Source organism: Dinoponera quadriceps, unplaced genomic scaffold (assembly GCF_001313825.1).
Source record: "Dinoponera quadriceps isolate SergipeBrazil2010 unplaced genomic scaffold, ASM131382v1 scaffold113, whole genome shotgun sequence".
In the NCBI taxonomy this organism is placed as follows: domain Eukaryota; kingdom Metazoa; phylum Arthropoda; class Insecta; order Hymenoptera; family Formicidae; genus Dinoponera; species Dinoponera quadriceps.
In genome coordinates this window covers 3,977,453-4,004,151 of record NW_014554899.1, presented here as the reverse complement: position 1 = coordinate 4,004,151, position 26,699 = coordinate 3,977,453, and the positions used below count along the sequence as shown (strand labels likewise).

Genomic DNA, 26,699 nt, shown 5'->3' with positions numbered 1-26,699 from the left:
TATATATATATATATATATATAGATAGATAGATAGATAGATAGATAGATATAGAAAGTTGCAGTTACATAACTGTTGTAATTTCCTACTCAACAATGTAATTGTTATATAATAACGCGTATGTTATATAACAGTTACATTGTTGAGTAGGAAATTACAACTAACAGTTATATAACTGCAATTTTGTTTGCTAGATGTATATATGTAAAATCCTTTGTGTATGTGCACACTAGCGTGCCACATATTGCAGTTATTCATATTAAATGATTTGCAACGTATAACGTTAGGTATTGATTCGAATATGAACTAGATCACATATTTTTATAATATAAATTAAAGACGAAGAAGAAAGATTAAAGTGAGAACACATTTATACATACAATATATTCACTAATTATATTTAATTGTCAAGTTAGTTATTGAGATATTTCATATTTTTGAAGCAAAATTTCATGATTATTTCGAAAAATCTTTGTTCACAAAACTTAATTAATGTAGTCGCTGTTCTCTCTCTCTCTCTATGCACACACACACACACACACACACGCGCGCGCGCACATCTAAGTATCTGGCTGTAGTATATATGGTTAGCTACATATTCTTGAATGTACTTATATTATATACATTTCCTTTTCTTATTTGTCATTCCGTTGCGCCCTGAGAGGAATCAAAGGAGAAATATTTAATAAATTGATCTCCCTGTGTCTATTCATCTATCTTATTTAATATCACATAGCAGGGCTACACCTCGAAGTGTCCAATGCCGAGGATTGTGATCCGTCTCGAAATCGATAGAACCCACGTATTTTGCATCCGTTCTCTGAGGTTTCCTGTATATAGGACACTCATATAATTTCGGATCTTTGCCGGCTGTAGTATTTATCGCGAAAATGTAAATGACTGGCATTTGTTCGTAGAGGACTTTCGGCCTACTCTCGACGAGTTTGCCGGCTTTTCGGTCGAGCGACGCACCCTCGAGAAACAAACCGTGGACGTAAACTCCCTCCTGCGGTTGATTTTTAATATCCTCCTTGTTGTAACGCGTTATCACGTTTTGCAGGACGACAGAATCCAAAGCCCATCCCTTGTGCGCTCTGGTCACTTCCTGAAATTCATTTACGTTAATTTATGTATGTAACGTTAATTATTACGTTAATTTATATATGTAACGTTAATTATTACGTTAATTTATGTATGTATGCGTTAACTGACACATATGTACAAAGTGACACGGCTGATCCAAGTCTAATTGGCGTTAAGATAATTTAAGTACCAAAGAACAGAGATAAACACAGTTTACCTCGAACATCGCGTTTCACTTTCCACCTCACCTGCCTCATTGCCGTTAAGAATCCTTGCGGATTAAAAAACCCGGTCATCCAGAAAACCTTCGGACGGCCGTGGTTGCACCACTGTCTGAACTGATAGTCTCTTTCCAGAAGTTCCGTGTACCAAAAGCCCAAAGTCGCTGACTCCCAGGATATCTTCAACCACCTCTCCGGGATACGCGCATCGTACATCGCGTCCAGCGATTTTCGCAGACCCTGACTCATCACGATGGTACCCTCGATAGCCAGTTTCAAATCCGTCAAAGTGCTGCGCACCTCTTTGATGACTCTCGAAATCCTTGGAAGAGAAGAAGCCGTCGTACAGAAAAACCACTTGTCTCTGTGTTCTCATCGGATTATATTCCGTGACACTCCGTCGATGTTGACATTATTTCTTTATGCCCGATACGACAAAACGCTAACGTCTATCTCTTACCGGTCTATTTCTTGCCTCAGAAATATATTCATTGGCATCAACGGCCCCATCCTTTGAAGAGCTTCCTTCACCTCGAATGAGTTGTACTGCTTGGGTAATTTGGACAACATGTCATCAGCTAATTTATACACGACGTTCTCTCTGGTCTCACCGCCCTGTACACCACCTTCTTTCGGCTGTACGCTGAGAATCGTGTCGAGGATCCCTTTCGCTGTGTTGATCTGGTAAGTGATATCAGCGTTTGGATGCAACCCGAATACTTCCGGCGTGTCGGTGGCTGGTAAACTGTCGATGTAGTCTAAGTATCCCTGAAGGTTTCTCGTCTGAGGTACCCTGTATCCTCGGTAGAACTCGAAGCCTGGTCGTAACAGCACGTCGCAGAACCAGACGTGTGTGAAAGTCGTCAGCAAACGTTTGTCGAAGTCATCGGTGACTCTACCGCCGTATTGAACCTGTGAAGCGGCGATGAGAGGGGATGAGGTGAGAGATGCAGAGAACGCTATCAAATTATAGAGGGTACGCTAAAAGTCTGGATACAGTAGAATATCTCGTAAACGTAGTATAATTTTGAAAAAGGTGTTTTAGATAAAAGTTGTAGAATTTAAAAAGATCTCGCCGCTCATCTATTTATCGATCTTATCGATTTGGCCTTGGATGGAGGCTTCGAATAAAAGTCAACTTTATTTTGTCAAATGGAATCATATAATTTTTGAAACACAAATCCATTCCTCTGTTCATTCTGCATATAAAAGTATTATACTTTTGTACGTAGAATGACAGGTGGAATCAATCGCTGTAAATTTAGAGAAATCTTAAAAAAATGCATTGTATTTTGCAAATATATCGATGTATAATAATTAATATTAATAATCAATTGCTCTCTCATATTATTACGCAAAAGAATGTTAAGGTAATGTTATTGAAATGAATATGAGATATTTCATATCTTGTAGAATAAAAAGTAAAATATCTGGAAAAATGTTCACTTTTCGATAATCTTACTCTAGTACTTTTATACGAGGAACGAATAGAGAAATCGATTTGTGTTAAGAAAACTACATGATTCCATTTAAAAAATGAAGTTGACCTTTTTTTAACATTGACATCTCCACCCAAGGGTAAAACTGATAAACTTAATAAAAAGATCTTTTTAAACCCTACAACTTTTATCTGAAACATTTTTTTCAAGACTGCATTGTTTACGAGGTATTCGACTGTATGTATGTATTGCCATATTGTATATCAGACTTTTGGCGCGCTCTGTATAATTATTTCGCGCGAATATATGTAGACACAAATCGCAACCTCTCCGAGCATGTAGCAGACGGTCGGCCAGGAGACGCCCTTCTTAGGATCCATATCGTCCAAATGGTTCTGTATGAATTGAACGGACGCCGCAAAATCCGCCTGATTGAACTCGTAGGGTATGTTCCAGCCAAGCGGTCCGAATTTTCTCCTCTCTTGCACCACGGTGTGCAAAAACGCGACAGCGTACAACAGGGGTGGCCATTGCGATTGCGTGCTGTAATCCAACGTGTCTTGTGTCACCCCTTGATAAGTCCTCTTCAAGCTAGCCCTTATGCCTTGAGGTGGCTCGTTCGTGAACTTGATCGCCATCTGAAACAGTTCGTTTTAGGAGGTCTGGGCTTCTTCGAATTCGTGCTGCATCTCTTCGCGTTTACGATAATGTGCAGTTTTTCACTCGAGTCGAGAATCCAACCTGTAGCAAGCCGATGGGGAACTGAAGGTGTACTTCGGTCGTCATCCAAAGTCTGAACGCCTCGTGCACCGTCTCCGTTTCGACGAGAGCATCCATCACCTCGGTGCAAAACGGCAACGATAGATGGATATTTTGCAGGAGAACCCAGCCGCCCGTGTTCATGGCCTCGCTGATCATCCTGCGGGCGTGAAACTCTTGGCCCTGTCCCATGGATACCGAGTTTAACGCTGTAAAAAGACCTCGTGGTGAAAACCTCGTCATGAGCAGGATCGATCGTGACTTACGGATCGTCTTCTGCTTAGCCAACGCTGTAATTTGCGGACTCGGGTCGGATCCAATAGACAAGAGACACACCAGTGGCGTTCTGGTCTCGGACTCGAGCCATGTCGCCTCTAGGTCCAATATTTTCGCCTCTCCGTACTCTCTGCCCAACGACTCGGTGATATACCTCCTCGCCTGCGATAAAGTTCGGTCGGGGCTCCATGATCTGATGAGCAGCAACTTCCGGAACACGTCGAGGCTCTTCTGATAGCCGCACGGCAGCTCCTCCTCCTCCGGCTTCTCTTTCTCGTACCACATCCTCCATTCCCTCTCGCTGAATTCGATTTTGGTGAGGATGTCGGCGAACACCTCGAGCCGGCTGATCTCGACCAAGTTCAGCCACGTTATATCGAGTATCCATTTGAACGGCTTCGGCGTTACCGCGTTGAGATCCAAAGACGCGCCTCCTTTAATGAAGGCGTTGAATTCCGCGTGGGAGATGATGCCTTTGTGACAGTCTATCTTCATAGCTAGCATCAGCGTGAACAGAGATTTGTGTCGCTCGTAGAGGCTCCTGAGGGTGAACGCCCAGACCTCGTAGGTGAGGTGACGCAGGATTGTGTTGATTCGCTCATGGGTGATGGGACTCTTTGTAGACTTGGTGATCGAGTTGTCGAAGATCGTTAGGAATTGCCGCAATGAGTTCTGGTACATCACGTTGACGTTGCTCATCTCGACTATCAGGAAGTACAGAATGGACCCTCTCGACGCGACTGCGCGGAACTCCTCGCGGGCCAACGTGATCTTCTTCTCGGTGAGGGCGGACACCTGCAGCTTCTCGTTCACTGACTCGGCTGTGGTCTTAGTTTCTCGGAGGACGGTTATCAGCGCCTCGTCGTCCACCAGGGAGCCTTCCGAAGACGTGAGTCTGTGCAGCAGCGTACTCTCGAGCTCTTTCATCGAGCGCTGGTTGGTCATGACCGATTCGAACAGGGCGACCCTTTCCGCTTCCAAGTCGGCTTTCTCCATAAGTATCACTCGACCTAACAGCTGATCCTCCAAACCCAGCATCGTCACCGTGAAGTCGATGATCGACGTCTTCGCGGAGACCTCCGGACTGTACGCGGGATTCGGCAGCTTGGTGGTGATGTACAGCATGAATCCCGGCATTACGTCGCACTCCTTGTCGCCGACGATTACCTTCTCGATGGAACCCGACTTGATGAAGTTCTTCTCGAGCACGTTGTCGAGCACCGGGTCGAGCTCCTCCGCCACGTCTTCGATCAGCAGCGGCCTGCCCAACGAGAGACTGTCCTCGAGGTGGGTGCGAAAGTACTTGTGATTCAACGAGGTGATTTGCAGCTCGTTCGTGCTTTCCTTATTCTTGATCCACATTTTTCCCTGATTCTGAGGATCCACAAGGAGCGGATAAGACGAGGACTTGGTGACAATGAGCGCGTTCTGCACGGACAATTCATCGTTCGGCAGCCCCTGAAGAGTCCACTCCGACATGGTCGCGCTGTCGACCAGCATGTTCGTTATATTCAGATTCTTGGTAAACGGTATAGACTTGGTGGTCAGTGTATTCATCCACGCATTCACCAGGCTGGCTCGATATTGCTGATTGTAAGGTCCGCAGTACGACAAGAATCCGGTCGCCAGCAGAACGTCTCCAACCAATCGTCCTAGCTGAATCTTGAACTCGCCGCTTTGTTCGGTCCAGCGGATCTTCTCGCCGCCTAAACCGTTGATCAAGGCAGTCGCGGCCGTCATCTTCCTCAGGCACACGTTCGCTGCCTCCGTTAGTCGTTGCTTCTCCGCCACCGCGCTGTCATATTGCTCTTTGACCGCCTGCAGAGCCATCTCCCTCTCGGATAACTCTCTCTCAGCGTTCGCCAGGTCCTCCATCGCGAGCTTCAGCCGTGCCTCCTGCAGCGCCAGATTCGCCTTCAACGGCAGCACTTCCTTGTTGACGCTATGGAAGAACGCCATCGCCTTGGTCCACGATAGCAGTCCGGCCACGTCGCCGCACACTCGCCTAGCCGTCTCCATATTATAGTCCTCCATCTTGAAGTAGGGCTGCAGCAGCTCGACCATCTCGTTGTTGATTATGTCCTTCGGATAGTTCTGCAATTGCAAGAGGAACGTCGTGCTGGCCATCAACTTCAGGGACTCCGCCCATGAGGGCCTCGGACACGGCGCGGCGGTGTCAGGTACGACCGAGCCAATCTTACGTTGAAACAAGATCAGCACGCAGTCCATGATCCTCATGATAAGGTGCGGTGGTCTACCCAGCTTCCTCACTGTCGCTATATGAGCGGGCTTGATGGTGTTTAAAGCGGCCTCTGCTTCTTCTAATGCCGGCTTCGCAGCTTCTAACTTCTGCTCGGCCAACGCTTTCTCATCGGCTATGCAGGCTACCAGTTGCTCCGCTTTCTCCTTTACTCTCTGCACTTGATTCTTGAAAGCCTCCGCCTGCATGGCTCTCTCGGTCACCTCCAGAAGCACCTTCTCAGCCTTCTCGGAGGCTTGGACCAGCTCTTGTTCCATCACAGCTAAATCTCTCTTCAAGATCTCGACCGATATCGACGCTTCCTCGAGCTTCGCTAGACCTGTGTCCATTCTTTTCGCACCCTCGCCGAGTTCGTGCTGCTTGGACCGATAAATATTCTTGTAACCGCCGATGAAATTCAAGTAGGACTTCGGAGTCACGTGAGTGGCACGTCGAAATCGTTGGAAGTACTCGGTCGAGGTCACCGAGACGATATCCTGTATGGAACCCAACGCGTTCACCAGCTCAACCTTCACCTCGTCGGTGCAGGCGATCTCAAAGTCGTGAAGGAAATGCTTGGCGACCAAGATTAGAGCGTCCTTGGGCCAGGGTTGAAACCAGTCTATAGTGCAGCCTGAGATGAGCGCTGGGAATCGTTGCGCGCGATTCCGGAACTTCTCGCCCACGGGCGAGAAACAGAAGACGACGTGCAGATTTTGGCAGGTCCTCTGCAGGAAGAAGTCCATCACCTGCTCGTTACTGAGAGTCCTCTTGGGATTCTCTCGTCTTAAAATTGGCGTCAACTCCGAGATGATTTCCGCTTGCTCGTCGCGCGTGAATAAGTTACTGATCACCCCCGAGCTCAGGATATTGTTCAAGTATTCGAGAAAGCCCTCCTCTTTGATGTCAAGGTCGGTGAAGATGAAAGTTGTGCCTTTGCCCTGTGCACCGCAGGTGCGATAAAGGAATCTAAGGTCCTCCAAGAAATTAGCCACGTTGTATGATCTAGTCAGGGTGATTTGAAATGTCTTGTATCCGGCGATAAAAGAGGAGAGCTTCGTGAGGCTTTGCTTGCCGGAACCGCCGACGCCCACCAGCATCACGTTGCCCTTCGGATGCCGAATGACTCGGGATATCTTCACCAAGTGTAGCATTGCGTCCGGGAAGAAGACTAGGTCCATTCCGGCGCCCCTCTGCATCTCATTGAACTGCGCGAGAAACATGTCCAGTCGGTCTCGCAATATCTGATCATCGTAAACCGGCTCGTACACTTTGGGAAGCTCCACGTCCGCATCCTCACCTTCTTCACCGGTCGGTTCCGGGGCATCCCTGCGGCAAAACATGCATTAGTTTCATGATCTACTATTTTCGTAACATAACGTACCTCATGAAATCGACGAACGCGGGATCTTGATCCAGCATGCCCACGTATTTTTCCCCAAGAATATCGCCCACGACGTGAACTACTTCTTTACCGAACCAGTCCTTGTCGCTTTGTATGGTGAACCGGTCGCTGAACACCCGTGTGCATTCGTGCTTCCAGAGCAGCATCAGCACGCTCTCCTTGTCGATGACCGTTGACAACGTGCCGACCATACCTTGCCAGATCCTCGAAAGATCTCGCAGACTGAAGACATAATGGAACTTGGCAGGCGTTGGCAGTAGCTTTGACCGTGTTTTGTCCCAGAGCATCCGGGTCAAAGGAACCATCTTCTTCACAAGCAGACGCACTTCTTGCGAGAATCCTCTCTTCACGTTATAATGCCCCTCTCCCAGGACGCTGAAGATCCGGTCGATCGACGCATTGTCGGGCAGTGTGCAATTGAAGATGCAAAATTGCCTCTTGAGTCTCGAGGGGATGTCGTTCCTCCCGCCGCCGGGCTGACACATGGCCGCCAGGAAAGTCACGTCGACGATGACGATGAAGTCGCCAGGCTTCTCCAACGAGTAGAACCCCTTCATGTCCATCGTTTGCCGGACGATCTCGTTGGTAATCTGATCGCCCCATTCGTTGATCTGCGGCAGATTCACGTCGTCTATGAAGACCAGCATCTTCTTGCCGCCCGGCGGCCCGAACGTATTCCCCATACGCTTCTCCACGTAGCTCTCGATGGTCTTTTGGAATTGGTACGGGCTAGTGGCCGAACTGAAATTGAACGAACGACCCAGAGTCGTGTCCGGATTCGCTTTCCTCATGTATGACTTCATCATGACGGTCTTGGCGGATCCCTGCTCCCCTATCAACAGCACAGCCTTGTCTTGACGGCCAATCAAGTCTATCAGGTATTGGATCCTCACGTTATCCGGTATGGGAACCAGAACGTTGCTGTAGTCGGGCGTTGAATATTCGGGATACACGTAATTGGTCACCATGCTCGTCCAAGTGTCCCATAGGCCTTTGTCCGTGACGAAGAAGTCGAACACCGTGGCGTCCAAGTATCTATCGGAAGTTGGCAGATCCAAGGTGTCGAAGTTCTCGCGGAGATACCTGTCGTACTTCAGCCTATCGGCGGTTTCCAACAACGCTCCTACGCTCCACACTAACGCGAACACGTAGAGGTGCTTCAGGTATTCCGCCGTTACCGGTTGCGGCTTGTCCTTTTCCGTGTTCTCGTCCTCAGCCTCCTCTGACGTCGCCTCGACTGGTATCAGGCCTTCCAGCAGGCAAAGCATCTGCCTCACTATGTTACATTGTAAAACGTCGATGGCGAGTATCAGCGTCTGAGTGCTCCACAAATAAACCTTAAACCGAGAGTGTAATACTATGTATAAAGTGTATTACAATACGCATTCAGAAAAGATAGATTGTTTGGAATGTTCGTTTTAAATTTCGCGCGTTCCGTATTGCTATGATAATCAGTGAAAACGAGGGCGCTCCAGACGATTTGTCAACAAACTTCCCCGGATTTATGAACTCGTTAAGGGAACCTCGCAGGCCTTCCTAACTGCAAAATCATTTCGGCAAAAATCAGGTGGAAAGATGAAGAAGCAGAAGATCCACTTTCTCCAATTGATGTTATATTGCTTCCAGCGCTTCACACCGTCACAGATTCTGAATGAGATGTCCTCTGTGTATGAAGATACTTGCCTGAGATGTATGTCCTGTGTGTATGGTGTGACGGGGCCTCACCCAAAGAGGGCTTTTTTGGGCTTTTTTGATTTGTTGGGATTTTAAGGGCGTGGTATATTATGAGCTTCTTCAACTGAACGAGACCATCAATGCGGTCTCGCCTATGACGTTACAAAACCAATATAGCTAGCGAGGGGAGCGGAGTTTTAATTCTACACGCAAAACTCATATAATTATCAGCATTATGATTGCTATAGCTATATATTTTTTCTGGGTTTACATCTTTTGCGTCGAATTAACGATTCGGGGTCAATCAAGATTTACCTGGGCGAAAGAATCCGCGAACAACTGTTCGAGTACTTCTTGTTCCAGCGTCGATCGTGCCTTCAGCCATGCAGTGACAACCGGCTCCCAGTCCAATCCCGAAGAGCTCATATATACCATGCCGTTTCGCGAAACAGTCGCGGGACTTGCATTATCGATATTGTGCGGCTCGAAGATAATCTTGCACGTCGGCGCCATCGACAATCTGTCACCGTTGGCCAGAGTCAACGTCTTGTTGTCGTCCAATACGGAATTTAAATTTTCTATCCAGATACTGTCGACGGGACCATCGAGCACCAGCCACACGTGCTCGCCTTTCTTTAATTTCAGCGTTTTGCGCCACAGAGCTGAAAAAATTCCATCCGTCCAGTCGTTGGTGGCTACGTCCAATCGGCCGAACATTTGGGCTGCTGTTATACTCTTAGGATTCATTCTCATTTCCCTGTTTAATTAAACGAACTATTCATAACTTCAACAGATTACATCGAAAATCGATAATCTAAATTCCAAAGTATTCTATAAAGGCTGCATAGGCTATTACGTATTTCACTTACTTATGCGACTCGCTACATTGCGTTAATGCTTTCATCAAGGTGTGAATACAGGTCGTCTTGCCTGCACCTGTCGGACCTAATGTCATAATGCCGTGCCTCACGCGTTGCGTCTCATAAAGCTGTATTAACTTCAACACCCACGGCGCATGGTAAACCAGCCCAGCTTGCTGAACTTGTTCGTCAATGGCTGCCTCTAATTCCGGGTAGGACGTTTTCTCCAGGACTTGATTAGGGAAGAGGTCGGCTACGAGAGATATGAAGAGCGGCTCATCCTCGTCTGCAAAAGAAATAAATAAATAGATAGTTTATTAACTGGAGTTTAAAACACCTGGGATGTAAAGCTCCTTGAGTTTACAGAATAGGACATTAGAAACAGATTGCTTGAATCAAGTTAAGCAAAATATAGTGATGAAATACAGATGCAATTACCAGAAGAGATGCTGTTTGCAGCAAACAATATGTGTTCGTTTCAAAATTAAGCAACTAAGCAAAACTATCCAGCAAATGAAAGGATATAGATAAAAGTAAGAGAGAGAGAGAGAGAGAGAGAACATCGTAAGATTTGCTCAGCCTCGAACTAACACAATTATACCTATAAGTTTCGAGAGATTCATGTCCCGTAGAACGCGCATAACGATCGTGCTCTCCGAATCCTTGGAGTTGATTCTTTTGGCCGCTCCTAATGTCCGTAATACAGACAATATGTTTCGCAGACCGAAATCGTAGTGAACCTGCGAAGAACACGTGAATGCAAAGTGTATTAATGAAAATCATTGTTGCCTCTCTCTTCAATGTCATTAATGTTGAAGAAAAATTATCAACTGAGTCATAAACTAGTTTTGACAAATCATCGACTTTACCTGTTTGGTCAATTGCTCTTCGCACAACTTGTAGAGAGTGTAGAATTTCCGAGCGAGGGTGATGTTCTCCAGAAATCCGCAGCTGGCGAGTTTCACCCGAATGATAATCTGCCGGTCAGGCACCATCATGGCCACCGTGCGAAACTGTATCTTTAAGTTTTCCGGCAGTTCCTTTCGCCCGGCGTATCCCGGATTCTGAAATTCACAATTTATTATTCAGGCTTCCTTGTTCCGATTTGATGTTACGGCGCTAGTGTCTACCATAGTGATGAATATTCCAAGCTCCGGGCACATATCGATCTGATCACCGTCCGTGAAGACGAACTGCTTCTTCTTCTCCTTCTTCGCGGCGAGCACCACGGCGACCTGTTGCGCGGCAACCGACAGAACTGGCAATTCGATCCTGTTGAATTCGTCGAAACAACCCCATGAGCCACTCTGCGCCAGCCCTTTGTAGATACGACCCAATCCTCGATAATCCATCTGATCAGAGCAATTGAAGACCACCACGTACTTTGCGAGGGTCTTCCCCATATCCTTCACGGTCTCAGTTTTCCCAGTTCCTGCCGGACCGCAAGGAGATCCTCCCATCGACATCGATAGAGCCTGCGCCAGAGTTATGTAACACCTGAAAGTACAAAAACGGGTAAAGTAACAATTTATATTGGTTTGATGCAAGACTTTCTCCCATTTTTTCAATCAGTTCTCCGCTATGAAATCCTAGAATTTCTATGATCGTGAAATCATGCAGCTATCGGGAAGATGGCAGGTCATCGAACAAACCGAGGTATTCTTTATTGAGATTGATTGTATTCTTAAATAAATGAATAAATGTTATGTGTACGTTTCAATTAAAAACGGGACGAACTTTGCACTAATCCAATATATGCCCAGTAAAGACAAATTATCAGTAACATCAATGTTATAATTCCTCACTCAACATGACACACTCGTTATATTGCATTTACATTGTTGAGTGAGAAATTATAACATTATTGCTATGTTACTGTTGATTGATGTTTACTGGGCGTATACAGAGTAAAGTACGATTTGCGACTGCATTTACCTGTCTGTTAATGGCGTAATAACCAGCCGATCGGTACATCCCAAGTATTCATTCTGGTAAGTGAATTGAACATCCGTGATACATATGGAGGTCTTGTCCAGGTCCTCCTTGAAATAAAATCTGCATTGCTTCAGCCACTCAAAGTCGTTCACGGATCGCACGTTCAAGCGGCACTGAATTGAATGAAACATGAATTGTTGTATAAAAAGATACGTGTGTGTGCGTTTGTATGTGTGTGCGCGAAGAAAAGTTCCTTCTTTCATTTTCACGACGTACCAAAATGTCGAAGATGTCACGTTGATGCACATGTATGGTGATCAAGGTCTCGAACTTCGTTCGTTCCATCTTCGTGAGATCTCTCGTGGTCTGATCGATCAAGGTGTTCAAAAGATCGAGGAACTTGTTGTTCGTTTCCATCATGATCTTCTTGTCTGCGCGAGCTTGAGCCAAGGCCAGTTCGCCGTCGCGCGTCCAAATCATCTGGATACCCAGCAGTCCTATTTGAGCGGGCATCTTGTCGAGAAACGCCAGAAAATTGAAATTCGCATCGTTGATCATACTGAAGCATTGTCGGATGATAGAATGCAGGGAGAGTTGCGACGTCTGCAGCAACTGCATCAACCATGTCTCTACGGAGCCTTCCGCCCTCACTGCTCTCTCAAGCTGCGCATAATTATCATGAAAGAATGTAGGAGATATTCGTCATTATTGAATTTTAAATTTCAAAATTTCAGCTTCGTTTTCATTGCATATAAATCCGAGTTGTTAAAAATGTCGTGCAGAAACACTAAATTTTCCATATAGATAAATTTCTACGTGCTCTACGTACATTGTAAATTATTCTCATGCATATGTACCAATATCGTCTCGCCTTCCGATGACACAATGGCTGTCATTTTATTATACTCGATATCATGGAATTTGACGTAGCGTGTATTATCGAAGATAGAAAGTAGATGATTTTGTATGGTATGAGAATCGGACGCTTGGCCGAGTATCTCCAAGAGTGCAGGGTCGGAGACGAAGAAAAACCTCGGAAACATCATGCGTTTTTTCTCTAAATAGCTAAAACACGATTGAAAAAACGCGTGTTATCAAAGATCTAGGATTGATTATTAATTCGGTTAAGAGTTAAGTAAAAAAATTATTAACTTAGTTAATTTTAAATGAGTTGACTTTTAACGAATTAATTTGAAATGCTAATTAAGTTTTAACTTAAAAGAATTAATCTAAAATGTATTAACTTTAATTTATTAACTTTTTTTATATAAATTAAGATAATTCATCGATATTAAACTTATTATTTGTCATTAAAATCACATTTCTAAATGACGCATTTATGCGTCATTCGTTGCCAATGTGTTGATTTTTTAAATTAAATTAGTTTTGGTCTAGTAGTCTTTTAACTTAACTAAGTTAATTTTTTATAGGTCATTAACTTAGTTAAAAATAAAAATTAACTTGACCAACACTGCAAAATGCGTATTATTAATTATACAATGCACGCATATATACGCACCCACTCAAGGACTTCTGACACAACTCCAGTTGCTCTTGCAAGTGCGGCAAGAGTTGCTTCAGCAGGTCATCACCTACACAACAAGGTACAACGCCGGGCGTCTCGTGAGCACGCTGCATAATCTTCTGCCAGCTTTTGTCGATCTTGCTGAACCTCTTGGCCTCCTTCGGCAATTGCTTCGCGATGTCGCCGCCCACGAATACCGCCTCGAGGTAGACCCACATGTTCTGCACGAGCAGCCACCTCTCGAGTATTTCGTTCGTATTCGACAGGTCCGAGAGCCATTGCTGTATCTGCTTTCTGAAGGGCGCGTTGTAGCGATTCGACATCAGCGAGCCGAGCACCATCAGACTGTCCTCCAATTGACCGATCGTCTCCGCGGTGGTGTCTCCTCTCAGCAACAATTCCCCACGGTTGTTGAACGTCATGAACGTCAGCTCGTGAGAAGACCATTCGTTCACGACCGTCCTGAGTTTGGCCTCGATGTCCTTCTCCTTCATCGCCGATATGCAGATGTCCTCGATGTCCTCCTTGTTCTTCAGTAACGGCGCCTCGAGAATGTTTTTCAGACAGAAGCCTTCGCTCTCGAGATCGAACGTGTACCCTGTCACCTCCACGATCCTCTGCCAATGGCGTGGCTTCATGGCCTTGTTCGCCATCAGCTCGAGGAGGGGGCACATGTCGTTGAAGTCGTCGATCGTCTTCTTGAGCGCGAAGAACGCCGGCCACTCCTTCAGCCCTTTCGGCAGCTTGCGACAACGGTTTTGGAATTCCATCAGCTCGTTGTTGATCTCCTCGATATTGACCTAAAGGAATTACGGAAAATGGTCATGACGTAGTCTTGTTTGCGCAACGTCATGGCGTGGCACACAACGTAGAACGTTCCTGAGGAACGTGGACGGCTTTAATTACTTCGACATCCCTACCTCGCCCCATGGAATGTCATAATAGCTGCTGACTCTGTCGATGACATCGTTGTACAGTTTGTACAATTTCTGTAGCAGATTCAACTCCTTGCGGATCTGCGAGAGTTCTGGATAGTCCGTGATGGGCAGGCCGAAGAGTTCCTCGCCGTTCTGGTACGTCTGCAACTTTCGCCACATACCGTCAAACCTGTTTTGGAAGAGTATCTGCCTGTCGGAGGCATCTCGCGGACTCAAGCCCGGCTGCATCGGTCCGGACGATCTGTATTCCTCGCAGTACATCTCGTTATCTGCGCGGAACTTTTCGAGGTTGTTCCGCAGATCGTCCTGGAACTGCGGCTGCAGCGTCAATAGCAGCACGTGGCTCTCTTGCGCCCGCGTCAGCAAATTCTGCCAGGTGTCTCTCAGGTTGTCCACTTGTTCCAAACATTCCTGATCCACGGGCACCTCGTACCTGGTGACTATGTTGAAGGCCTCTTCTATAGGATCGATCTTCAGCTCCATGTCGACCTCCTGCTCGCGGATCTTCTTCAGAGTATCCATGATGAGGCGCACGTCGTCCAGGTCGCGGATCTGGTGGTCCAGTTTGCGGTCCATCTCGCTCATCAGCGCGTAAACGTATTCCATTTCGCGGCGATACTTCTTCTTCATCGCCTGTCCGATCTTGTGCGTGCAACCTGCGCCGAGTTCGTCGGATCTAGCGATCTTCTCTTGCTTTGTCGTAACAACGACACTTACCTTTGATCTCCGTATAGAGACCGTACTTCAGCTTCTCCGTTGACACGGCGATCGATGTGCCGAATATGATCATATCCGGTTCGGTGGCCAGTCGATCTTCGAGCTCGCTGTGCTTCCGAAGAGTAGCTTCGAATTCCGACAGGGAGATCTGCAACAGTTCTCGCATGCTGCGCTCATTCTTCCAAAGAAACTTGTACGGCTTCCAGCGATCGAGAAATTCTGTCAGATCCTGTTAAAATAAGTTGATTATAATATAGACTGCACATGTTAGAGATCTTGCGCTTTATATATGTTAATATAGGTCAGGATGGGTCACGGGGGCGCTTGCCCTCTCTCCTTAAATTTTGACAATGAGAAACAATTACATTATAATAATCATAGAAGTAAAAAAATGTAACTACCTTATGAATGTGTAATATTCCTAAAATATTGTATGAATATTATTCAATATTAAAATAATATTCTTATAATATTCTAAAAATGTTATGATATTTTTTAATAATATAGGACTGTTCTATTAATGTTATATGTCCGCTAGACACAATATTCTTGGCGTATTATAAAAATTCTATTCTTAACAAATTTCTTATAATGTTAAAAAAAAATAATAATGATATAAAATAATGTATATAAATAAAAAATATACACACACACACACATATATATATAATTTTTTTTATATAAAACGTATTTTTATACAAAATTATTTCGACTTTATTTATATAATAACATAATTGGTATTTCAATACATTTGAAATAAAAAAACTACAATTATATATATTGGGGGGTCCCAAACTAATCTTGATTCCCGTGATGCGCAAGTAGAACGTAGTAGTAATGCTTTATAAAAAAATTAATGTAATGAAAATTTCACAATTTTACCATCACATGTCAGTGCCTGCATTGTCTGCAATAATTTTGGTGTATTTCATTTGCGTAGGAAGATTCTTTTCTAATAAATAAATAATAATAAAATTTGTGTGAAGATAAATTTTTGCTCTTTCTCCCTTCTCCCCGCCTAATTGAAATCCTAGCTACTCTCATGTGTGTTAGTATCGTATATTATGGACTACCTGTCGTAATTCCATTGTGCAAGTGCTCAAATTGCCGAGCAATTTAATGATCTCCTTGTTGTCCATCACCATCGTGTGGAAATTTGTTCTTTGAACTGGAAACACGGGTCTCTCCTCGGAAAAAATCTTATAAAGCCTGCGTCTTCTGGTCTTCAAATCTTCCAGTTCTTGCTGCTTCTGTTTCGAGGAGTTATTTTGCGCTCGCAGCACGACATCAGCCAGGTTTCTTTTGGACGCATATGGCAGATTCTTCCACATGTTCTAACGACGAGATCGTCATCAGAACGCATCGGGTTTACGATAATTTCATGATTTCAGCATAGTCCCTTACCTTGCTATCTTTGACACTCCATTGTGACACTCCCTTCGCGACGCCCGTGATAAACTTTCCGACCGTCGTCAATGCTTCCTGAACATCGTCCAGGCTCGGCTTGACCGTCACTGCCGGAATCATCAGCGTCGCGTGTAATAGAAATATCGGGTTTGGCGACGCTTCTATAAGGGTAAGGATTTTTAGAGAAGAAGACTATATTAAAAAGAACAATTTGTCGATTCAACTTGTCGTGAATATTCAAACATCGAAACGCTGATTTGAAAGGAGGATTTGATGAACAATTACCGAGATTTGGTAATTTTAAATAGTCTTAACTTGTTTGGTTACTCTAACCAAATCATTTAATACTACTGTACTATAGTACAGTCAAATATTACACTAGAAAAAATATATATAACTATTCATTTGCGGGATATAAGGTTTATTTTACAGAAACAAAGCTTATTTTTATATCCCACAAATAAATTTTTAAATACCTTTTTTTTTCAATGTATATACAATATATCCCAAATAGCAAGGTGACGTCAAATGACGTTTCAATGGCGTCTTATTGAAACGTTAGAAACGCCATTAAGACGTTATTAAGACGTCACTTGACATTATTTTGCTATTTGGGATGGTACTAAATGATTTGACTACAATAATCAAACAATTGTAATTAAGATTATTCAACCAAATCTTGGTAATTGTTGCCAAATTCTTTCTTTCAGCATGGAGATAAAAGAAGTTTTGTTGAGAGCGTTACCCGAATCGAGTTCCCGTATAAACCGTTTCCTGATTGCGTCCAAAGATACCCTGGTGACTTTTATTAATACGTCCACAACCTTCCTGGAATAATATCGTCTCATCTCGGATACCGCGTTCCGAACCATTTCCTGCATGCCTTTGGGTAAAGCGCCCGGTGTAGTTAGTAATTGATGGGGGTCATCGAAGCAGTTCCACACCACGGACCAATCCTGCTGGACGGTTTGTTCTGCCGCCTCTCCGTCTTCCGCTCCTTCATTTCCGAGCAATGTAACGTTTGCAGCATCGATTTCGCGCCGGTGGCGAAATCGCATGGCGTTCACGTCGTAACAAACATTAATAATCGACATTAAGTGCGCTACCTTCACCGGTGGGAAAGTCAAATTGCTGAGAATTGGCAGTGCTTTTGAAACTGTCTATGGCCTTTCTAACAAGTTGCAACACCTCCTCCACCGCCTCCTCGACCATCATGCTCTTGCGATGCAAATCCACCGCAGCCGATCTACATATCTCCTCGTTCTTCTCCGCGAACTCCTCGATCGTCCACGGCTGCTCGGATTCGGGCAAAGTGTGCAAGGTCACTTTCTGCATACTCGCCAACACTTGCAGGATCCTGACAGGATAGAAATCATCATCAGTAGATTCGTCGAGAATTCGTAATTCAAATAGATAAAAAATTTGTGACCCGGACGCTTCGTTACAAATTCGCAAAATTTCCAAGCTAGAAGAGCAGAGTTGCTTCTTTTATCCTCGACACACACACCTATTGTCGTACACATCGTGCACTCTTGTAATGAGGATATCGAAGGTCTTGATCTGCTCCTTTGTGTTTTGACAAAAATCTTTCCAATCCGGCTTAGTCCACGTTAAGAATGTTAAGCCGGGTTCCAAGAGAGACGCAACGCAAACCAAATGCGGTAATAAAAGAGGCCGAACCTCCAACTTCACGCGCTTGGCGGTAGAGATAAATTCCTCGATCATAAGCTGAAGTGAGTCCGTAATCAGCGTAAAGTGATCTTTCTTCGCTAATATCGTCAGTGCGACAATTGGGATTTCCAGGTTGATCTTTGCCAGGCAATCGGCCTCGCGGAACAAGAGAACGACTCGACTTTCCAGATTCACCTTCACCTTCGCCGATTTCTCATCGACTATCAGCAGCGGTCTGAGAAAAAGTTCATGACGTATGATAAGGAACGCTGAATTTTCAGACTAATTAATTCCAGACGAGGAATTATTTCGAAGAAATTATTTTAACGAAATCATTCCCATGAAATGGTTTTAACGAAATTATTTCGTTGCTAATCTTACGATCTGACCGTTTCAAAGAATCCTCGATGATCCAAGAATTCTGGTGCGTCCAGATCTCGGCAATGTCGGTCTGATATTGCTTAAGAATCCCGATGACGTGATTATATCTCTTGATTAAATCGCCGGTCAGTGGTAAGGTCTTCAAAACAGGATGATTCGACACGGACGTCGTCAACTCGTCCAGATGCACTCTAACAAAATTTCAACGTTACTCCTCAGTAGTTGTGAATAATCATACAAACAATAGTGATTGTTATTTCGCTTACTTCAAGGAATTTGCCCAAGTCAGTCGTCCTGCTATGGGCGGCATGTGTCTTGGTAACGGTGGGTCGTCTCTCTGCCGTCTGAACAGTTTCAAAACCCGGTCTATCTCTCTGTCGCAATACCTCACGACGACGTTGTACTTTTCCTCCAATTTCGCGAGCGGTATTTTCTCACTGACCTTTTGTAAAATTGAGAGCGTTAACAAACATCCAAGTAGAAGGTCATATTATATCAATAATCTCATACCTAATTGTTAAATTGTTTCCAACATTTGCCAGTAAGTATACTATTATAATAATATTTTAAATGATATAAAATTATATTATAATTAACTCGTAATCTATAAAGATATTATCGGAACTCAATGACACCACCAATTCCTATTCAACTATAGAAGTCAAGCAACAGAGTGGTTAAGGTTGCCTTGGTTAAGGAAAGGATGGGTGAACCGCTACGGGATCGAAACAAAGGGACATATCTATGAGGATGTAATGACACAGAAATAAAAATGACAGATTTGTTAAAATTATTTAAATAAAATGATAAAACATTACTTTGTTTAAATCATGTCAATCAATATATTTCATAATAAATAGATATTAAATAACCAGCTATTTTATTTTATATTGGTCCTATACTTTTCGTCGTCAGTTAAACGTCACATAATGACGTCTAGTGGATGACATATCGACAACATAGTCTGATTTTCTAAGACCCGACTTGTGATATCTACTTGGTTTATTTCATGATCAAAATATGTTGTCTTCTTGACGTCTCTTTCCTACCTGAATAATGTTGGGTTGAAAGAATAGGATTTTCGAGATATCTTTCGTGGATTAATAGAAAAAAGAATAAATGAAATAAGTATGTTCGTTACCTTTTCAAATCGCGTCAAAAACCGTATTCCCTGTGGTGTTTCCCACACATCGGCGTAATTCTTCTCGATGATCTCGCCGATGCTCTCTTTCAACGTGTCGGTTTTCGTCATGAAGTCATCGTAGTCCGTGTCGAAGTCGGTGTTTCTCGGGTCCAGGTAATCGTAGGATTTGCTAGTCGCAATCTTCTTAGCTTCTTCAAAGGTTTTCATTGCCTCGTCCAATGCTATAAAATTCGATAGTCGGTATCGCATCGCTCATACGTTACGTTACGTAACGTTACGTTCAAGATGAGGACGAAGTCAAGCGTACCTTCTCCGAGAAGCAGTCCCTCCATTCGTCTTTCGAAGAGTGTTTGGTAGTCCTGTATGAGGTCAAACATAGTGAGAATCTTGCGAATTCTAGCGCAGGAGGCGTCAAATCGGCCGAAAACGTGCGTCTCTGAGAAAGAGAATTCTTGTTCCGTCACCGCCGGCGAGCAACGAACCAGCCTGTACGTCTCCCTGTAGGCTCTGTGAAATAAGAATTAATTTGTGATTAATATCTTCATATGTGAAAATGGATCGATTATATCACATGCATGCGTCTGTGCCAGCGAATTATATAATATATTAATCATATAATATATTTAATAGTCATGTGAATTTCAATTTCGGTACTTGTTTAAACGTAGGCAATGTTTCAATCGCGATCGTGCGGCAACTCGATCTTGGCCCCAAACTGTTTCACGGCCTCTCTTTGTGACGTAATCTCGACAAGCAGCGATCATTTGATTCGTGATCTTAATCATCAAGGAACTAGTCCTCTCCGAAGTGTTGTAGTATCTCGAGACGCTGTATATGAGCCGAACAGTTTGCAGCAATGACACCAGCGAATTTCGCATTTTTATCTACGGAATTTAAGAAATGTTTAATTGTACATACAATACAATTATTTTATTTGCTGTTGTTAGAGATGAAAATGACCAAAACCTGATGACAAATTACCTGGTAATTTTAGAAAGTTGGTAAAATGGTAATTTAGAGAAAAATTACGAAAATAAAAAAGTTTTAATATAAAGCTCAAAAGGAACATTTAGTTTTCAAGGTGAGTAAAATACCGTTTAACTCATATTTTTCACAAAATATTTTGATACTGTATATTGGTATATTAAACATAGCATATAATAATTAAGAAACTAGATAAATTATAATTAAAGGAACTTAAATAAATTTCTTTTTTGTGCGGATTTTGTGAAGAAAGCAAACCGGCAAAGTTTCGGTGATAATAAGTTTGTTTTCAGATGCAATTTTGTCAATTCATCAGAAGAAAAGAACCTTACATAAGAATGCGCACATAATAGTAAATCAACTTGTGGCTTTTATGGAAATGCGGTAAATTGATTAGCAATATCGCTACATATATTTCGAACCAATTTCTAGTACCATAAACTTAATAAAATCTACTTTTTCTATACAACACAAATATAATAGAATTGTATGAAAAAAACGGTTTAGTAGTATTTTAAGAAATGAAAACTTTAATATTCTCGAAGGATTGTAAATCTTTCTTTTAAAAAACATTTCAGAGATTATCGGGTATACAACTAAAGAAAATATAAGGAGAACAGTGTTTCATCAAGAAGGATTGAACTCACAGGATCGTCGAGGTAGAGGCAATGACAGCACTTCTCCAGCGCCTGAATGAACTTGGCATTGTCCTTTGCTTCGTTGAAACAATAGGTTACCTCGTCCTCCGCGTCGACCCAGTCTTTGATCAGCTTTGAGCGTGCAACTTGCAGGCACAGGAGAGACATCGTGACCTCATGATCCTGCAACTCCCTTCGTGAATTTCTCGCGAGTCGCAATGGAATAAATTAAATTTGCTAAAAGGGCATAAAAGAACCTGCAGTCGGTTGACCAGTTGACTGAATTGCGCGCCCCGTCGCTTCCAATATTCGAGTTCTTGCTGCGGCCCGGAATTGTCATTCTCCCTCTTCACCTGCTTGCTCTCCGCCATGAAGTCCTTGAGTCTCTTTATCCAGACCCTCACCCTCTCCTCGATCTGCTCCACGGCGTTGTCCTTCGCCACGAAGATCTTCGCTTCCTCGAAGTTGTGCACTTCCGTCATCATTGGCTCGCCGTCGCTGAATATGCTGCTCTCGAGCGCTACCTTTTCGCAAACTTTGCGCACATCGAATGTTACTTAGAAGGTCGCGAGATCGTGTAAGGGTGTAAAATGCGCGAATTTAAGGTTCACAAGGGTACCTTTGAGAGCGCTGCAAAAGGATCGCAAGCCTGGCAGCAAGAGAGTCTTGATCATCGTGCAATCGTCCTCACCTTCGGCGCCGGGGTGCGCTAACGCGTCCATGAACACTTGTTCCACGACTCGCTGGATGGACGTTATCACGCCTACTTTCATCGTATCTATCACACCTGTGTAGAGGTCCTTCTGGAAGCCTTCTTCGGGCAGTGGCTTCGACACGTTGATTCTACGCGGAAGAAAAGAAATAGCTGCCACAGGTAAAATTTAACCGTTCATATGGTACAAATGAAATTTAGTTAATTTAGCCCATTCTTTTTGTTCTTGTACGTAGTTTTTAGCTGCCACAGCTAAAAACTAGATCTGTAACTAAGTTTCAGTTATACCATGTGGACAGCTAATTCCTTTTTTCCGTGTATGTGTATTGGCGATGTCAAAATAAACGATCGCATTTAAAGAGGAAGGGTCACTGCGAGCATTGAATTGATTAAAATCACGTCGATTACCTGAACATATATATGCAGATGCCCGTGCAAGGCACTTGCCAGCCATCAGTCAGGAAGAGCTTCTTCTTCGACGGTTCCTTCGGCTCCTTCTGTTCCTTGACTTTCGCTGCCGTCGCATTCGGGGCTGACCTGGAGGTCACAGTTTTCGGTTGTACCTTTAACGAGATTACTCTCGCTGTTATCGCTGTCCTCGGGTAACCAACGATCAACAATGTCATACCGTGTCGGTCGGAGGCTCTGGCTCCTCCACTTCCTGATAGTACCAGACGAGGGTGGATCTCATGTGCGGGACAAACAGCAGGTTAATTTCGTCCAACATGTCGCCCTCAAAGACATGGTCCATCACCTCGTGCCGGGACAACTGTGTTGCATCCATCAAGAGTTGGAAAGCGAACTCCAAGCGAGGGTCCATCTCCCCTCGCCTCGCCTTCCTCTCGCATTCCTCCCGCCGTTTCTGCAAGCATAAGACAACGATCGTTAATCGACGCGAGAAAATGTTAACCGCATCTCAGTCTCTCGCTCATATCCATCGAATTTGAAAGCTTATTTTACATATATCGCGTCTTCTTAGACATTCTTGCGACTACTAAAAAGCATCTACACGAATTTTTCCTTGCGAGAAGCGTGTCGGAATTTCGAGCCGCGCTCTGTCGCGACCTGGAGAATATCCTCGGGACCTTCCTCGTCGCTAGCATCATCGGAATTCCCGTCCGATCTCTGCTTAATGACTTGCGGCGCTTGCACGAACATAAGTCAGGCGGAGAGCGACACGTGGCCACGGTGGAAGCTGACTGAGCAACGATGTGCAGGCTGCACCGAGAGTCACCCTCGAGGCTCGGCGAATTCTCGCGAACACCGGCCGAGGTGGTGCGAGGGGATGGCTCGTGGTGCCACGGTTTCGTGTCTGGCACCGCCCTTCGACGCATCGTTCGTGTCGTGTGGGAATTTCCGCGCGATTCGACCCCTAAGTAGTCGATATCGCTGTATCACGGATATCTCCCGTGAAATCGGGAACTTGCGAACGCGAGATCGTTGCGCGTTCGCGCGCGCCAATAATGGCACTACAAATTGTCTATCGAATCTTCCGTAATGAGCCACTTGTTACTCGTTATAAAATGTAACGGTGCATCATAAGAATTGAGAATTAAGCGATGTCCGGACACTAAAAGAAAAAGGTTCTACATCCAGGTAAATATTTGCTAACGAGTATTGAAATAATTCTTTTGTTTGGATCAAGTAAATATCGCTTAAATGTAGCTTTATTTCCTTTTAGTATGCTACATTTAAGTAATATTTACTTGGTTAAGAATAAAATACACTTAGTACATATTTAATTGAATGTATTTACTTTCTTCTTTCAATGTGTTACATTCAAGTAAATATTTGCTAACGAATATTGGAGTAATTATTTTGCCTGGATCAAGTAAATATTACTTGGATATAGCATAGTGTGCGAGAAAAAAGTGCTATATATTCACATATTATTTTTATATTTAACAAATATTTATTTGAATCCAGTACTATGTAGTATTTTCTACCTTTAATGCTATATTCAAATAATATTTACTTATTCAAAGTAAAATAATTACTCCGATTATTTAAATGTTATTTTTTAATATTATTTAAATTTACTCTATTTATTTAAAAATTTAGCACTTTTGCTTTCGGTGTAGGGTAACAGGCAACCAATGACTCACGATATATTCTGGATGACACCGAGATATTCGTCAATGAATTAAAAATTGCTAGCACTCTAAATAATGTATCAAGTTCGTAATTACGCAATCAGGATAATCGTGTACGCTATCAAACATCGTGGCCTTCTTTTCCAACCGACCCAACGTCGTCCAAAGAGAAGAAGCTCGCTCGCGGAGAGGGGTCGATACGCAGATGTTGTTTGCGAGATTGCTCGTGTGCATGCTGAAATTTCGCGAATCTATCGTGGCAATGTTTCACAAGCGGATAATAATGAACGCGACGCGGAATTAGATGCTTATCAAGTCACGATGATCGAATCGCGCGCGCCGTATACCGATGTGTCTAGCAAAATGCAACATTATACACACGTGATGCCGAGAAAGTAGCGAACGATGTACGTGTTGTATTTCGCACGAAAATGGCACGTCACACGGGCCGGACTGTTGCCCCAAGCTCCGAGCAAGCGAGCGAGCGATTTGAGAGCACGCAATTTCTTTCCGTACACCCGCGCGGGGCGCAAGAGAGAAGAAAGCTTCGCACGCTCACGAACTCACGTTGCACCCTTTATCAATCTATTTCGACACGTGCGATGCGATCCGCCGGCGATGAAGTTGCAAATTGCAAACTTTCGCTCCTGAAGTTCGCGGATAAATCTTCCCTGACAGGTATCCTCGTGAATTAGCGAAAGGGCAAAATACACACACACACGTAGAGTGCGAGGAATCGCGAGATTTCTCGGCGAGTCGCATTTCCGTGCGCATGGCCTTTCACGTTATTTATATACACAAAAGGCATTAAAATTGAAAAAGCGCATCGTGTCGTTACGTTGATCCTGGCACCGGCTGGGACCGTATCGCCCGAACAAATCGATCACACTTGTCGAAAGCATTTTTATAAATAGAAGTCTCTGTGCTATTATTAATGCTTCTCGTGGCCTGGCCACGATTTTGCTCACTTTGGCTTCGTCGCTGGTCTCCGTCATATCTCTCGTGTCGGACGGCTCTCTTTCACAACAGGACACGCGAAACGATGCACGTCCTTATGCAGCCCGCGCCGTAATGCGACATTAACTGCGTTTGCCCGTCTTTTAGCCGGCTCTTATACTCCTCGCACTGTCTGCTACTTTTCTTCCGTCTTTCTCTATCTCTCCCTCTTTTTGTTATCACTCGCCCGCTGAAAGCACCGTCAAGTGAAACAAGATGTCCGTAGAAAAACGGGCGAATTTGTACTTACTTAATATTAAATAATCACGTGGCGCTGCGGGTCATGTATTATGTGGCTGGCGTACCGAATGTAACGGCCACTTGGCTGTCGAGTGATCTGGCGTTACTCGCTTTTAAGGAACAACTGACGCGAGATAATACAGACGATTATTGATTAAACTGTCGTAAACGTAAGCATTTATCTCTGGAATACTGTCGGCGATTATCACGCGATCGATCGGTGTCCACGCAACGAATCGTGACCGCTAATTGATCAATTAATACGAGTCTTTCACTGCACGCGAGCAAATACCTTCAAATATCTAGTAGGTATTTTAAGAGGAGATTTCCCGGGAGAACGTCGTTTCTTCTACAGATAGATAGATTATTAACCTTTTAAGATATCCAGTGTACATAATAATGTACATTAACTTTTGATCTTTGCCAAATCTCGTCTATTGATACAATAATGGTCCCGTCGATATAATACCAATCCATCCTAAATGAAGCTATATTCTCCGTCCTAATTCGTGAAATAGTGCCTTTCCAGCCGAAGAACGCTATATGCAATGATATGTGGAGCAGAGTCGTCGACGCTCAGATTTATATAAAGTTGCTTGTGAAAAACGTAAGTGAGTATATTTTATTTATAAAAATTTTGTCCGATGTTCTTCAACGATTATGTTACAAACGAGCGGAAAATAAATGTTTTTTTAAATAAAATAATTTCAATAGTTTCTCATTTTTATACCTTACACGCTCAATGTGTACACAATTATATGCATTCGAAAAATCGTACTTCTCGCTGGCCGATTTTATTATTTATACAAAAAAATTTTCATCAGAGACGTTCTCCAAGACAATCTTTATAAATTACAACATTTCACTCCAATGGGATTGATGCGTGGGCCTTAAAGGTTTAATAACCTTATACTGTTTCCAATAAAAGCAATTATAAGTAAGATCGCGGTTTCATATATACGAGTATACAAATTCTGCCGTTTCGTACGCGGATTCTCCGAGAAACATTATTCCAATAAATCGACTTGCAATATTGTCACGGACTTGTTAGTATCGACTAACGCTTAGCATCGACTGACGACCCCTCCACGACTCCAGCAAGTAGTACCAGTCTGTGTCAGGCCAGACACACTCGTGTAAAGCGTAAGTTATGTTCCACGTGCGTGACACGGTAAGATCAGGCCGGTTTTACATGGTAACGGTCTACACGGCGAATAACACGAGTTATTTCGCAAGCGAACTGTTCGTTTTCTCCTTATGACACAACCGACATGGATCGGGATCGGGAAGCGTCGAGGCAAAAAATGCAATTTTGGGGGGGATGATGTTGTAAATAAAAGAAACAAGACAGACCAGCCTCATA

The 26,699-nt window shown here is 43.8% G+C and overlaps 1 protein-coding gene across 1 annotated transcript; it reads right to left on the bottom strand.

The window, feature by feature from the left end:
- Window positions 1–394: 394 nt before the first annotated feature.
- LOC106742603 (dynein heavy chain 5, axonemal) lies at window positions 395–23,165 on the bottom strand. The gene is made up of 34 exons (XM_014615730.1): window positions 23,073–23,165; window positions 22,636–22,869; window positions 22,416–22,570; window positions 21,915–22,138; window positions 21,649–21,830; window positions 21,306–21,478; window positions 20,328–20,522; window positions 19,981–20,180; window positions 19,671–19,894; window positions 18,796–18,971; window positions 18,538–18,720; window positions 17,985–18,383; window positions 17,584–17,834; window positions 17,223–17,474; window positions 16,475–16,638; window positions 16,144–16,404; window positions 15,071–15,299; window positions 14,336–15,009; window positions 13,410–14,215; window positions 12,748–12,955; window positions 12,167–12,553; window positions 11,891–12,063; window positions 11,086–11,452; window positions 10,825–11,019; window positions 10,557–10,695; window positions 9,965–10,208; window positions 9,411–9,852; window positions 7,401–8,758; window positions 3,768–7,345; window positions 3,484–3,710; window positions 3,069–3,380; window positions 1,764–2,215; window positions 1,331–1,625; window positions 395–1,104 (listed from the first exon to the last, which is right to left on the bottom strand). The coding sequence occupies exons 1-34, from the start codon at window positions 23,163–23,165 to the stop codon at window positions 718–720; spliced, it is 13,839 nt and encodes a 4,612-aa protein (XP_014471216.1). The 3' UTR covers window positions 395–717.
- Window positions 23,166–26,699: the final 3,534 nt, after the last annotated feature.